We start from the raw sequence: 14370 nt of genomic DNA, 5'->3' as shown, positions 1-14370 counted from the left end.
AAAAGTATGTATAAAAATTGACATCTTTAGTGTGCACCTTTTGAATAAATAACATAGTATAAAATAAAAAAGGTCCCCACGTCAGCAAAAGTTACAGACAAAGTTATAGTATATCAGTCCGTTATAGTGGCATAAGCAGTAGGTTTTAAATTTCATAAGTATGGTATGTAAATTGTATTTAAACAATAAAAACAAAAGTTATCTAAATAATATGTTAATTAGGAACCTAATTTCACTAGACTTTGCTTATTCAAGACCAGACAGCGTTGTGTTTATATTGTGTCTGGGAATATATATTTATTTAAGTTATGACACGAACCTGAAATTTATGAAAACTCCTAAGGTCCGATAAGAAGTAGAAAACTTACAGATGTGTGTTTTCATGTCAAATGTCAACGGGGAAACTGTAATATTACTTTTAGAACCAGTTTTACAACTTGCTGTTAAAGTCACTGATAGCTTATTCAACACTTTGTGACTTTAATTTGTAGATACACATTTAACAGATAAGCTAAATGCAATACACCCAGCTGAAGTCGGTAGGTATTTAAACTTATAATTTTCTTTCTTCCCTAGAACAAAAAGTTCGTAAGGTAAGACTGAAGTAAAAGACAAACATTTTTGAAGTGAAACTTCTTTATTTATTGAAGATTTATTTTACAAGCAGGGGCCTATTTCACCCTGCCTATAAAATAAGTGCCAAGTGGGACATATAAACCACTACATCAAAAGTCGGTCATAAGCAGATGCGGCTCGCCCTAAGGAGCGCTGGTGCAGTGAACTCCCATAAATAATTATAATAAAATCATACTCCTTAATTTAAAATCAATCGTAATCTTTAAAACTACTGTTAATACCAATGAATATATCCATCATTCCATCATCCCATACACCTGTATAATACCTACTGTATTATGTAACGCGCGAAGAAGTGCGCTCACGATTGCGCTCCAATGAAAAAAGATTTAGTACATTTCCTAATACGAAATCCAATAGGAGTGAAAGAGAGGGTTTTGCCAGAGCCCTGCGCGTGAAACAAAAGATTTTCTATGGAAAAGTAGCAAAATTCGGAGCGCCGCACCTGCAAACGTTGCCGGTTCGTTTTTACCGCCGCGCCCGGCAGGACAGTGATTGCGCGCGCGGCGCGACGTTGCCAGTTTCCACTTCTTTAATATAAACAAACACTCGAGTCAACTTCAATGCACGCGCGCGATTCAAGCAATTTTCTAATTAAAATTATAAAATACGTGTTGAAATAGCATGTAGTTATCAGTATTACTTGTGAGTGTTAAAATGAACAATAATTATAATGTGGCGTTCATTAAAAAGTGTGATAAAACGTTACAAATTCGGCTTGAATGTAAAGCTAAGGGACCGCTACATGATCTTACGCAAAAATGTACGACAAAAACGAAAACATATACGCGTGTGTTTAAATCTGAACAATATGTGAAAACACCGTGGTTGTGTGGTTGTGATGAAAGCAACAAACTATTTTGTTTTCCGTGTCTTTTATTTAAAGCGGGCGCGGCCGGCGGAGGTGAGAGTGCTTGGACTGAAACGGGCGTTGACGACTTAGCTCATCTTTCAATCAAGATGAAAAAACATGAAAACATTCACAATCTCGGTACCATTAATTGTTGAATGAACTGCAATTGGCGTCTATCGGACGACAAGACATTCGTAAAGCACTAGATTCCGCGTACCGAAAGTCAATACGCGAGTTCAATGACCGTGTCGATGAAAACAGACATATTTTACGAAGGATAATGGATTGTGTCGTATTTTGTGGTGCATTTCAAATTGCTTTAACTTTCACAAAAAAGTTATAGATATTTTTGCACACCAAAAAGAAAGACGTAGGTATGCATTTCCTTTATAAGTAATTTTTTTTTAATAAATTGTACTGATTTACACCATGTATTTTCAGTGTTTTATTTCAAGTGAACACCCATAAAATTTTGTCACGAGCCGCCTCTGGTCATAAGATAGTATGTCCGTAGTTTTAACTTGCAATAATTATGATAGGTAGCTTCAATCGCAAAAACAATCGTGAACTCATCCAACAAAATGATCACAGTTTATGACATTTGTACACGGTATAACCACATAAAACTACAATGTTTTTTACTGCCAGTAATTACTTCTCATTACTCCCCGTAAAAACTACACTGGTTTTACGGTTGAATTAAATTTTATTGCTAGAAGCGTTTATCTGTTGGTCTGACATTTTTTTTATTTTTACAATATAATTTTGTATGATTTACAATGTTGCTTTGGGATTTATTCCAATTGTTCTGACCTGTTTGTTAACGGCATATTTGCGAACTTTGTTAAAAACTTTTTGATTGCGGTTAATACAAAACTGAAGGGTTGGGGCAGCTAGTGAATAGATAAAATTGTTATATTGATAGACTAGATTTCCACCCGCGGCTTCGCCCGAATTTTCAAATAAAATATAATCGCATAGTTTCTGTTCCTGTGGGATTTCCAGGATAAAAAATAGTCTATGTCTTATTCTATATAGTACCTACATACCAAATTTCATTGTAATCGGTTCAGTAGTATTTGCGTGAAAGAGTAACAAACGTTCATCCATCCTCAAACTTTCGCATTTATAATATTAGTCGGATATCCTCTTCTTTGCCTGTATTAACATGAAATTGGAAGGTGGTAGGTATTTAAAAAAAAATCTATAGTCAAAATGGACTGCTCTGGTAAGCCCTATAATTCAATGGGCATGAGAATTTGAACGATCTGCGACTAATTTCTAGGCTTCATATCACCCTTTCAATCAGTCTCGTCCATTTATCCTTTTCACCTTCTATTGACGCTTAATCCTAACTACAATTTTACCATGTATTTATTTATTTATTTAATCATTTATTGTACCACACCATTTAATATTATAATGTACAGTATAATATATATCTGTTTGGATGCGAAGTACAAAAGGTGACCTTATCGCTTAAGAGCGATTTCTTCCAGGCCACCTAAGGTAGAGGATAGATATATAATACATATAATTATCATGTACTTTTGCGTTACTCTGAAAAATTACAATTAATTTTCTTCTACATATTTAAAATAACATTATTTTAAGCCACTTAATTATAACTGAAAAATGGCAGGCCGGAATTTAAAGATTTTTGGGTAGGTAGTTGGATTTGCCTGCGTTTGGACATAGGATTGGGCCAGCTAATTACGAATAAAATATAAAATTTATGCTAATATATTTTCACGCCGATCTTCTGAGATTCCGAGTTCCGAGTATGGTATCTTCCCATCCTTGCTAGTGCAATTCGTAAAGCATACTCTACTCCCACATTAAGTTATCATTCTCCTATAGTATTTCCTCTGTTACGTATAAAATCCACAATTATCTTACGTACATTTATCTGTTGCCTGCACAGACACCGCAGTCAGTCCCGCAAGCGATTGCGGTGAACTCTTGAAACCATACATTAAGTGCTTGCATTGCACAGTGAAATGAATGTCGTGTACTTATGAGGCAAAAATTTTAACTGTATATGTGTTGATATTATGTTTTGAATGCTTGTAGCTATAATATGTTTAAATAACGTTTCAATTCGATTATTAACTCCCAAAATACAAATAACTTTTTATTTAATCACGCTGTAAAAAAATTATTCCACCTAAAACTATATACAGTGCAATCTGACAATTATTTTCTCTTAAACGTCACCCGCAACTGAAATTGTCAACACTGAAACAATCATACAAGGTTTATTTTAATATTTAAGAAGTGTATTTTAATAAAAATCTTTAAAAAAATAATACAAATGTAACACAAGTGTAGATGGATGACGAGGAAAAATCATTACCTGATGCAGCGGATACAGACAACAGTGTGGAATCTAACAAGAATATATTAGACAAACCGGTCAATCAGCAGGTTAATGATGCAGGGCCTTCAAGCAAAGTTATTCTTCCAGGGTCTATTTCACCACCGTCACCACCACCAACACACGAATCAAAACTCCATCTTAACAACCTAGGTAATTCTAAATCAGAACACTGCATCCGAAATACAATAACAAGTAAGGATGTCGCAAACGCACTCAAACTAACTTCCCTAAGTTTCGGACCGAACAAAGCAATCCCGGACATAAATTTCAAAGAACTGCACATACCTATTCTAGATAAAATGGAAAAAGAGGACAATTCGGCTACGCTTATCGAGTTAAAAAGATTTATGGCGTCTTGTTTCAAGCTGCATAAAGCCGGGCAAAGTGATGCGCCGGAAAGAACGAACATTCAAAACGTCCAAACAGCTATAAACACAATAACGAATGATCTGATTTTAAATATACCGAATGCGAGTTGCACCGGTAAAGTTCCGAATGAAGTTGCAGTGAATCCTCCAGTGGATCCTAAACAATCGAAGGCAGAGAGAAAGAAGACCTCAGGAAGTATTTCCGATAGGTCTGACTTTGGAGTGGCGCCCAGGGACTCTCTATCCAGTATTGGATCAAATGTTTGTAGGATTTGCATGACAAGGGGACGTGAGAGGTTAGAAAGTTGGACAATAATGTTTGATATAAATTGGCTCCCAAAAGTTTTAAAGCTCTGTTTACGTGAAATTGGAAGCGTTTAAATTTTCTGCTTATTTCAAGTTTCACCAAATTAAATAGCGACAGTCCATTTAACGTAATAACAACGAATTTTCGACGAATTGAGAATGCAATTTCGTTATAATTTTACCTGTTAAATATATTTAAATTCTGTGTTTTAATTATTATAAATGTACCTACTAACCGGTAAAAATGGTGTATACGTAAGGTCCGATAATGAGATATTTTCGTGTACTTCAAATGCCAATTTAAGCTTTTATGGTCAGTAATTGCTAATTAATATAATTGCATTGTATTAGTTTGATTTCCAGTGGATATTAATTAAATGTGGTAAACATAACAGGTGTGGTATTTTGCTGAAACTTGAAAATGATTTATTCATTGTTAGTTATTTTAAATAATATTATGCAACATCATCGTATTTATTTATGTGATGCTGAAAATATGGAAGGCGCATGGAAAGAAGTCATTTCTCTAAGCATCTTAATTTCATGGAGAAAAATTGTCAATCGATATCAATCGAAAACGCTAAAACTTTGCATCTCACGTTCGATTACAGATCTCTATAGATGTAAAATATTTAGAGAAAAATGTATGTTTTATATAAAATCTTAATTTCACTTCAAAAAAAGACCGGTCTTTTGATATCAACAGAGACCATAACCTCAAAATATTTCTCCCATAAGACATAAATTGCCTCTAACGAATTTACTATAAACTCTCCACTTTCACGAACAATAGCCAATTGATCCAATCGTATATAGGTTAATTTCACCGTGCAACTGTAAGGGCTCGCTAGCAAACGTACATCTATCTTGTTTGGAGCGCTGGTTGAACCAAGTGGGCAGGAATCATTGTGAGCTGTGCGGATTCAGGTATTGTTGTTCATTAGTTGAACAGTTTGTTACTTTTAGTGGAACAGTTTTTATGTTGTAATCCGTAGTATTAGTACAGTTTATTCGTAGGTTTTAATTTATTAGGTAGCTAAGCAGGTTCAGGTATCACTAGTTTGTATTGTTGTTCATAAGTTGAACGCGTTGTTGGTAACTTTTAGTTGTATAGTTTTTATGTTGTAATCTGTAGGGTTCGTTTTCGTAGGATTTAATTTATTAGTTACATAAAGTTTTACTAGGATAATTTTATGATGTAGGTAATCCATTATTATTGGTAGACTGTAATCTTAGAAATTAATTGTAGAATATACAATTATTTTCGCTGTAGAAATAAAACAAACATTTTTACATGATAGGTCTGTATGTCAGCAATTATATTGTCGCTTAATTAAATACTAACATCATTACGGCTGAAATATATCTAACAAAAAACAAAGCAGACGGCGAACACAATTTCACAATAATGGAACAAAGAAAATGTTAGTTAAAAATCGAAGCTCACTGGATCCGATATCTCGGTGAGCTAGATAAATCACATCGACTAATTACGGACAATCGAATCGAGTGGATTACGAGTACAAGAACGTGCATTGTGCACGTACGAGTATCCGAACTGGTTAGCGGGAAAGCTGTTTTATTTTTTATTACTTTTTTTATATGAGTTGATTAATTGGGCATTGGGTTTTTTTTACATTGAATCGTTATTGCAATTACTAGATTTCTGAATTTGAATTGTTGCCCAATTAAATATAGGTTATTTCCATATTCAAACATATTTGTTAAAACTGAAATAAAGCGTCCGATATTCATTCACTTACGAATTTTATTTGTTTTGAAATAAAATCCTAATGAATCGTTTACTCTGCACTAGGCGTGCTAACTATTTAGTTAAATGTGGTTAAATTACAATGGCATTTAATTAATCCATTTTTCACATAGTAAAAAGAGAAAATTCCGCCCTCGTTTAACTCAAATCCATTGTAAGCTAAGTAAATGCCCGTCCAATTCAGTTCTACCATCCTACTAATATTATAAACGCGAATGTTTGTTTGTTACTCCTTCACGCAATGACTGCTGAACTGATTTTCATATAATTTGGCACACTGAGGGGTATTTGGATAAATACATAAGACAGTTTTTATTCCGAAAATCCCACGGGAACGGGAACTATGCGAGTTTTCCTTTGACCTGTTCCATCAAACCCAAAATTCCCACACATAAATCTTCCATCTATTCCAGTTACCCCGCGATCCGGACGCCCCGATACACGGTGCTACAAGCGCTGCGACTGTGGTTCGGCAATCCGCGGAATAGAAGCCATTTACAGGTGACTCATATGACGCGTGTGACCAACATTTTGAAGGGAACTTCCTAGAATTCATTTTAATTAATTATCTTACGGTGCATTTACATCAAACGAGCGAATGCTCATTCTCAGCATCTCTTTCGTTGTTCGTAGCATTCGAATAGATTCTATGCAATGTTCCAATACTGAACAACACTGAATACGAGTTTTCGTTTACACTAAAAGATCACGAAATAATGGTCTAGCTCTAGCTTTATGTTCGTTTGATGTAAAAGCACCGTTAGATTCACGTGTTTCTTTCATTTTTTCTACTACATATTATTAAAAATTATCGCAGTGTCGTGTGATGTTGCTATATGTGGCAGTGGTTGTTGTTGTTTTTATAGGGTACAATATATTACATTGTACCGTATATTGTTTTATATTACTTAGATATTTTACTTTATCTATAATCATAGACAATGTCGCGCTTTCGCTCACAATCTATTCCAAATTCAAAGTAACTTTTTTTAGAACGCAAATAAGTAAAGGATGGGCAAAGGCCAAAATCATCGCTACCGTAATGCCCGGTCCATTTCGCATCGCGTACCATTTGCGACCGGCGCGGGCGGACCGAAGGTGATTCGTCTTCACATTTTTGCCCGCACGCCAATTTTATTTTCCTATTTTTTTTTTTGTTACAATTTTTTCTGAACGATTCCAATCGGTCGACGGCTTTTAAAAGGCCATTTGTGTCGGTACGGTTTGTTTATTGCTCGGCCCGTGTCACTTAAAATATATCGTCTTGAACACATATTACATAGGCGTAAATCAGTTTTGGACCGAGCCCTTATTTGTTTATTTGACGTTTTGCGAGCGCTATTATATTTAATTATAAAATATCTTTATTCTCCTTACTTATTAGTGGAGGATTGCACATCAAAAACTAATTAGGAGTTTGATATTATAACATTTAACAGATTTTCGAACATCTTCCTACCTTTACGCATCCACTCCATCCTAATACTTTCTATTCTAATATAATCTTCTTCTTCTTCTTCTTCTTATATATAAAAATGAATCGCAAAATGTGTTGGTAAGCGCATAACTCGAGAACGGCTGAATCGATTTCGATAATTATTTTTTAATTATATTCCTTGAAGTACGAGGATGGTTTTTATGTAGAGAAAACGAAAATATGTACCACGGGCGAAGCCGTGGCGGACCGCTAGTATCTAATGATTATAATAGTAAAGTAATAACTTATTGAATCAAAGGTTGAAATTAGCAAATTCATTATTATTATACGCATCTTATCAACTTCAGTCTGTGTTGGTTTAAATAATAAAGAGCGTTCAAATTACTTGTTTTTTATTCCGCTATTTTTTATTCCATTATAAAAATCAACTCAAAGACGAAATGATTCTTATTGCCATGTTCATGTCTCAACGCCCTTTATACGTCTTCACTTCACGAAGCCATATTGACTCCGGCAGTTTACGCGTGAATGCCTCAGCCTATTCGGTACGCATCTGCTTAGTGCGATTTAAAAAATGAAAATGACATCGATATGTTCGCGCCAATTTTCCTGTCAATGTGGTGTTATTGTTTTTTTTTTTTTGGAATTAGCAAGCCTGTTCAGTCTGTAAAAAGTTTATTCTGTGCTTTTATAGCAGTTGAAATTATTAATGTTCGAATTCTACTCCAATCATAACATATTCAATGTCTACTTCTATAATAATAAATAATAACACGTAGGGTGTTCCACAATCTACGTACAACTACAGTTTACGTCGAAAATAAATGAGATAGAAAAAGGCAAATTGCCGTATAAATAGAAATCTTTTGTCTTCTCCTTCGTTGCTTGTCCTTAAGTACTACATTCTGAATAAAATGTCAGTATAAATAGTAAATTTGAAGCTGAGGTGAAATTGGTTGTAGAAACATATCCATTTGTATGTAAATTTTGTAAATGAAACGCGTCTTTGACTATGCAGGAGCAAATAATGTGAGAACGCTTGTAGTGTTTCAGTAGTGGGGCTATAAAGAAAGTGAATAATGCTGATTGGCTCCAAATATTTACCAGTAAAAGATAAGTTTAGAGCCCCTATCGTGTCTAATTCTTTTGATGTTGAAAAGATAGGAAAGAAAGTACCCAGTAATTTATTGAATCGTATCTAGGTGCTTGTCTAATCTTGAGTGCCTAAGGCTAGTTAGATTAATTCTTATATCGCCTGTTTTGTTTGTTATCTTTACGGTTTTTTTGACTGTGTAACAGTAGGAGCGAATTTTAATTCTGGATCCAAAATATGTAGACTATTCAGTTATTAATTACGATTTCAAAATAAACCTAAGCTGTTTAACCTGGACGTACGTTACAGATATGTACTTCGATATCGAAAGGTACTAAAATAAATCCTTAGGATTTATTGTACCTAGTACCTTACCTACGTTATGTTACGTAGTAACTATTTAGTAAACTTTGCTAGTAGATATAGTTATTGAAGTGAAACTTCTTTATCGGGGTTGGAAAAAAATTAAGTGTAACATTTTTTCGTTACGCGTGACATTTTTCCGTTACGCGCCATCTTTGATTCGACGTATTTCTGTAAAGTTGCATATAGTAAATTATTTTTTGAAAAATAAGGTCATAAAGAAGTTTCACTTCTTACGTGTGTACTCTAGTACACGCATACATTTTTTGTATGTATTCGATACATACAATAACTATATCTACTAGCAAAGCAAAGGCACCCGGGTCGAACAGCGGATCTATCATTTAAAACCGTTAATATTTTAACAAACGACAAGTCATTACTCAAACGACGATATATCAATGGTTGACCGTAAGATGGCGCTGTCACAAGATGGCGCCCGGTTTGACATGACGCAACGCTCTTATTGGATTTCCGTCTTGTCACATATTGAATTACTTAAGGTTCCGCACTCTCGCCTCGAAAATGAAATTATTTCAGTATTTCGTAACGCGGTAATTTGTCTTAGTAAACCTCTTTAGAATGGGAGCTCCTTAATGAGGAATTGTTTACTTATTAAATCAAACGTGCAGGGTATTGTCTGTCCCATGGGGTTTTGTGTGCCGGTATAAGATTAAGTTGGTTTGTTTTTGGAAATTTAACATTATTATTAGCCAACAAGCACATTGAAAAATGCATGATGTTGGAAACGATGAACTAGTCAATAACGAAAATGTTGAAAAACCTATGAAGAAGAAAAATTCCCTCTACCACAGGGCACAGACTAATAATAATATACTACGTATACCACACGTATACATTGCCTCTACGAACAGTTTCACAAAGGAAATATCTTATCTTTTTACACCTACCCTCACATTTCATTTTCTGACAATATATTTTACATTTTATAATTTTGATATCACTCCCCTTAACATTATGAAGTTACGTTGATAATATTGAACTGGCCTTAACTCTATTAACCATATTATAATATCTACTATATTTTCAGTCGGATTGTCTCATATTCTGGCTTCTATCGACGGTAACAGCTGGACTACTGGCCGTATGCATCGTTGGTACACAGTATTTTGTTATGGAGGGCAACAAATTTGGTAAGCTCGATGCTGCTAGAAAAGACGAAGGTGTGTTGCTATCTTTTATTTTTATTTTTTAATAGGGTTGCGATCACTTTATAGTCAAAGCATGAAGTAACGATAATATAGAAACAGCTGATGGTCACTTTTCTGGTGTTTATGTAGTAATTAATTATATTAAACTGGACAGAGAATTAATTTATTTTGTTTTTATTATTTCGTGTCATTAAATCTGCCACAAAATAGCACAAAGTTTACATCTTAACAGAGTATCAAGATTATAAGTTATAAAATATTTGAAATAAATAATATTTAACCGTACATTAAGCAGGTAAATAAGCTAGTTAACAACTTCCTAAATGTTTGACGAGGGTTCCCGCTCCAGGTAAGCGATGGACAGATTTAACGTATTAAAATAGTCCACCTACATTTCGTTACAGGTATATCGCATCGCATCACAGAGACGGCCATGGACTTCTTCATGGCTATCGTACTCTGTGGTTACTCTGTAACGGTCTATTTACTATGGAAGGACCATTACGTCATGTGGAATAGATGGCGGCGCGCAAATGTCAATGTCAGATTGCTACTGTCACCTGACGCGAATCCTGTGCCGTTCGTGCCAAGGCCTAGATATAATGTTTGAAAATTGTACTTTGATTAAAGTGTTATTTTATTTTTTATGCATTTGTTTAATTGTTGAGCTTTTCGCTCCCGGGTATGCTCTCTCACTCTGCATACAAATTTCTATATTACCTTCAAATTTTATGCTCACTACTTGCATATACCTATCCTCTTGAAAGATTCAATCTTCTAATAAATCTTACCTAAGTCTTCGATTTATCGGTTCAAACATGTTAATGTAACTACTAACTGTTATGTTAATGACTTGCAGAACTAAGTATTCATACCTTTATAAATGTATTCTATTAATTGAATGAATTGTAGAGACACCTATCTATGTAACATTTTAAAACAGAATAATATTAACTACACACACATCATCACCCATGCTTTATAAATCTACACAAATATTGTAAAACCGAAAGATTGATTTCGTATTTGTTTATAACGGATAAATATATCAAGAAGAATTCTTGTAGGTAGGTGTAAAAATTTATTTTTCAAAGTTTTTCACAGTTTGCACCTCGTTAACATGCAACAGTCAAAGCTATGATTCTCACCTCCGAAGCTGGCATTGAGCCAGTTTTGCTGCGATAATAAAATAAAGCAACTCTATTTGTTTCCATACAAAGCTTCAAAACAGACACACAAATTACGATCGTTATTTTTTATCACCTAACAGAAAGATGTTTACTTAAAAACTTTATTCAAATGTAGAAATGAAATACAGCAAAATATACTTTATTACTCTTGCACAGCATATCCACAACAAAGCTTATTAATGATTTATTCGTAATGATTTATTCAATTTGAAATTCTACTACAAATGTAACTTCAGCATGATTTAGCCGGGATACAATAAACAAAATGGAACCAGACATTTTAATCATTTACTTCTAATCTTACACAATTGAAACTTTAACAAACGTTGATCCATATACAATTAACAAATAACAACCGAGACGTTTACATTGATTATTTTAGTTTTAAATCTTGACGAATGTACAAGCGTATGATGTCTGCAAAATTCTTATCCACAGTGAAACCCAAATTCAATCCCCGAGTATTATCAAACAAACTCGGAAAACTGTTAACAAGACGCGAAATTAGTTCGTCACGTTCGAATCGCACCAACTGAGCTGTCTCGTTACCGGCGACCTCACGCAACGCTGTTATCATTTCACGTACAGAAACACAGATTCCCGGCAAATTAATCACCCTCCATGGCCCTAAAACATCTTGAGATATTGTCGCTGCATGTACAATATTCCAGACAACTGTGTACGGACTAGACAGCCAGAGTTTTAGATCTTCGTCTACAGGGCATATCGCTTCTTCACCATTTATAGGCTCCCGAATTATGCCACTTGCAAAGCTTGTTACGGCTCTATTAGCTGTACCAGCTCGTACACTCACTGTAGGCAATCTCACAACGCGGGTATCAACGAATCCTTTACGACCGTAGTCATTGAGTAGCAATTCGCACATAGCTTTAGCTATCCCATATGACGATTGCGGAGTAGTTGCCGTTCCATCAGTGACAATAGGAGGAAGGTCCCCGCCAAACGCTCCACAAGTGCTTGAGAACACAAAACGTATAGATGAAGATACTTGACGTGCTCTTTCCACTAGAGCACGAGTAGCATCGAAATTAACCTTGAATCCATAGTCAAAATCCGCTTCAGCGTGTCCACTTACAACAGCTGCTAAATGGAACACTATATTTGTATCAGCAGTTATCACTTTATCTATAGCGCTTGGTTCAGTAAGATCAAGTGCAAGGCAGGTCACTCGTTTATCATTTCTCTCTGGTGGTTGTATACTATCTACTAGAACTAATTTTGATACTTTTATTGGTGAATCGTCTTTTAATAAGAAATCAGCGACTCGGGAGCCGATAAAACCGGCAGCACCTGTAACCACTACGTTCATTTTGTCTAAACTGAATACAGTAGCGCTTGAACAATTTATTTTATTACGATTATGTAAATATTGATATGGATATTTTATTACCCTTATGTCCACATTCTTATCAGTGTATCAGTATTCGTGATTGTTTGAACAAAAATAAACATGAATACTACATAATATTTTCTATATATACCTAGTGCAAAGATGTGAAGTGAAAAATATTTAAAAGCATTGATATGAAGCAAAAAGAACTGAAACTGTATTTACCACGTATTTACTTACGATAGGCAATAGGCTCTCATATAGTGTTCTTATTGTTTTATTCAATTCATGTTTTATTATAGTGTTTAATTCAATTGTTATTGTAACATCTCTAGCTTGGATTTCCTAGAATAATATCATGAATCCTTGATTGCAAGGCTTCTATGTCTTGCAGACAAGATCGTTCTCTTGTTCCTGAATTAACAATTATTATATTGTTATGTATTGTAATCCGATCCCATCCAATCAGTAAAGGTAAACATAGTAAGGATACCGGTATATCCACGTGTGTCTCTGCAGTGGGAATCTATACTAATATTATAAAGCTGAAGAGTTTGTTTGTTTGTTTTAACACGCTAATCTCGGGAACTACTGGTCCGATTTGAAAAATTCTTTCGGTTTTAAATAGCCCATTTATCGAGGAAGGCTATAGGCTATATCATCACGCTAAGACCAACAGGAGCGGAACAATGCGGATTGCGGGTGAAACTGCGGGGAATAGCTAGTAATTAATAAAAGCTGATGATTATGATGTCACATACCTAATACTCGTAGTTCAATTAAATAATCCGTGGTACTTACATGGGTAATATTAATCTATGTGTTATATCAACTTAATAGTGCTTCTAAAAGAAGTTAAGTGGAATAAATAAATGAGTTTGGTCTTAGTTTGGTTGATTAGAATAGCTCTAGTCAGTTACTTATTTATGATTCCCATGAATGCCGTGATATTAATATATCGGGCGATGGATTGTGTGATTGTGTTTCCTCGACTGAAGCGGCCGCGGCCTCGCAGGCTCGCAAGTCGCACAGCAATTGATTCGCGAAGCTTTTCACTTTCTGTAGATTAGAATGGTTATATGTACCTTTATAATCTAATCTAATGTATTCCTACACAATAGATCAATATTTCACCTGGAAAGTACCAATTCACATTTTTCAAATTTCGTGTGAGTAGTAAGTACCCAGGCTTAGTATGTACCCAGGTATATTATAATTATTAATTATTGTAGATGTAAAAAAATAGTAATGTATGTAGTCTTTGTGATTACGATGCAGATGATATTTACTTATGTAAATTTGTTTGAAATTATACATAACAGTGATAAATTTTCGTGATTGTTTACATTTAGATTTTTTTATCATACAAAATACAAGGTTATGTAACCATATTGTTATGCTAACAAGTTATAAGTAACATTGGTAGTTTATAAATATTGGCGAAAAACA

The 14370-nt window shown here is 34.5% G+C and overlaps 1 protein-coding gene across 1 annotated transcript; it reads left to right on the top strand.

Moving 5' to 3' along the window:
* The first annotated feature begins 3820 nt into the window (after nt 1-3820).
* LOC149898600 (uncharacterized) lies at nt 3821-11025 on the top strand. The gene is made up of 5 exons (XM_090114804.1): nt 3821-4533; nt 5360-5470; nt 6728-6815; nt 10260-10392; nt 10764-11025. Exons 1-5 carry the CDS (start codon nt 3821-3823, stop codon nt 10988-10990), a joined length of 1272 nt encoding a protein of 423 aa, XP_089970930.1. The 3' UTR covers nt 10991-11025.
* The last annotated feature ends 3345 nt before the right edge of the window (nt 11026-14370 follow it).

The sequence above is a fragment of the Colias eurytheme genome, chromosome 22, assembly GCF_061535395.1.
Source record: "Colias eurytheme isolate Ceu_HAF_F1 chromosome 22, ilColEury1 Martin Lab GWU primary, whole genome shotgun sequence".
Taxonomy (NCBI): domain Eukaryota; kingdom Metazoa; phylum Arthropoda; class Insecta; order Lepidoptera; family Pieridae; genus Colias; species Colias eurytheme.
This window is presented reverse-complemented; position numbering and strand designations above follow the sequence as displayed.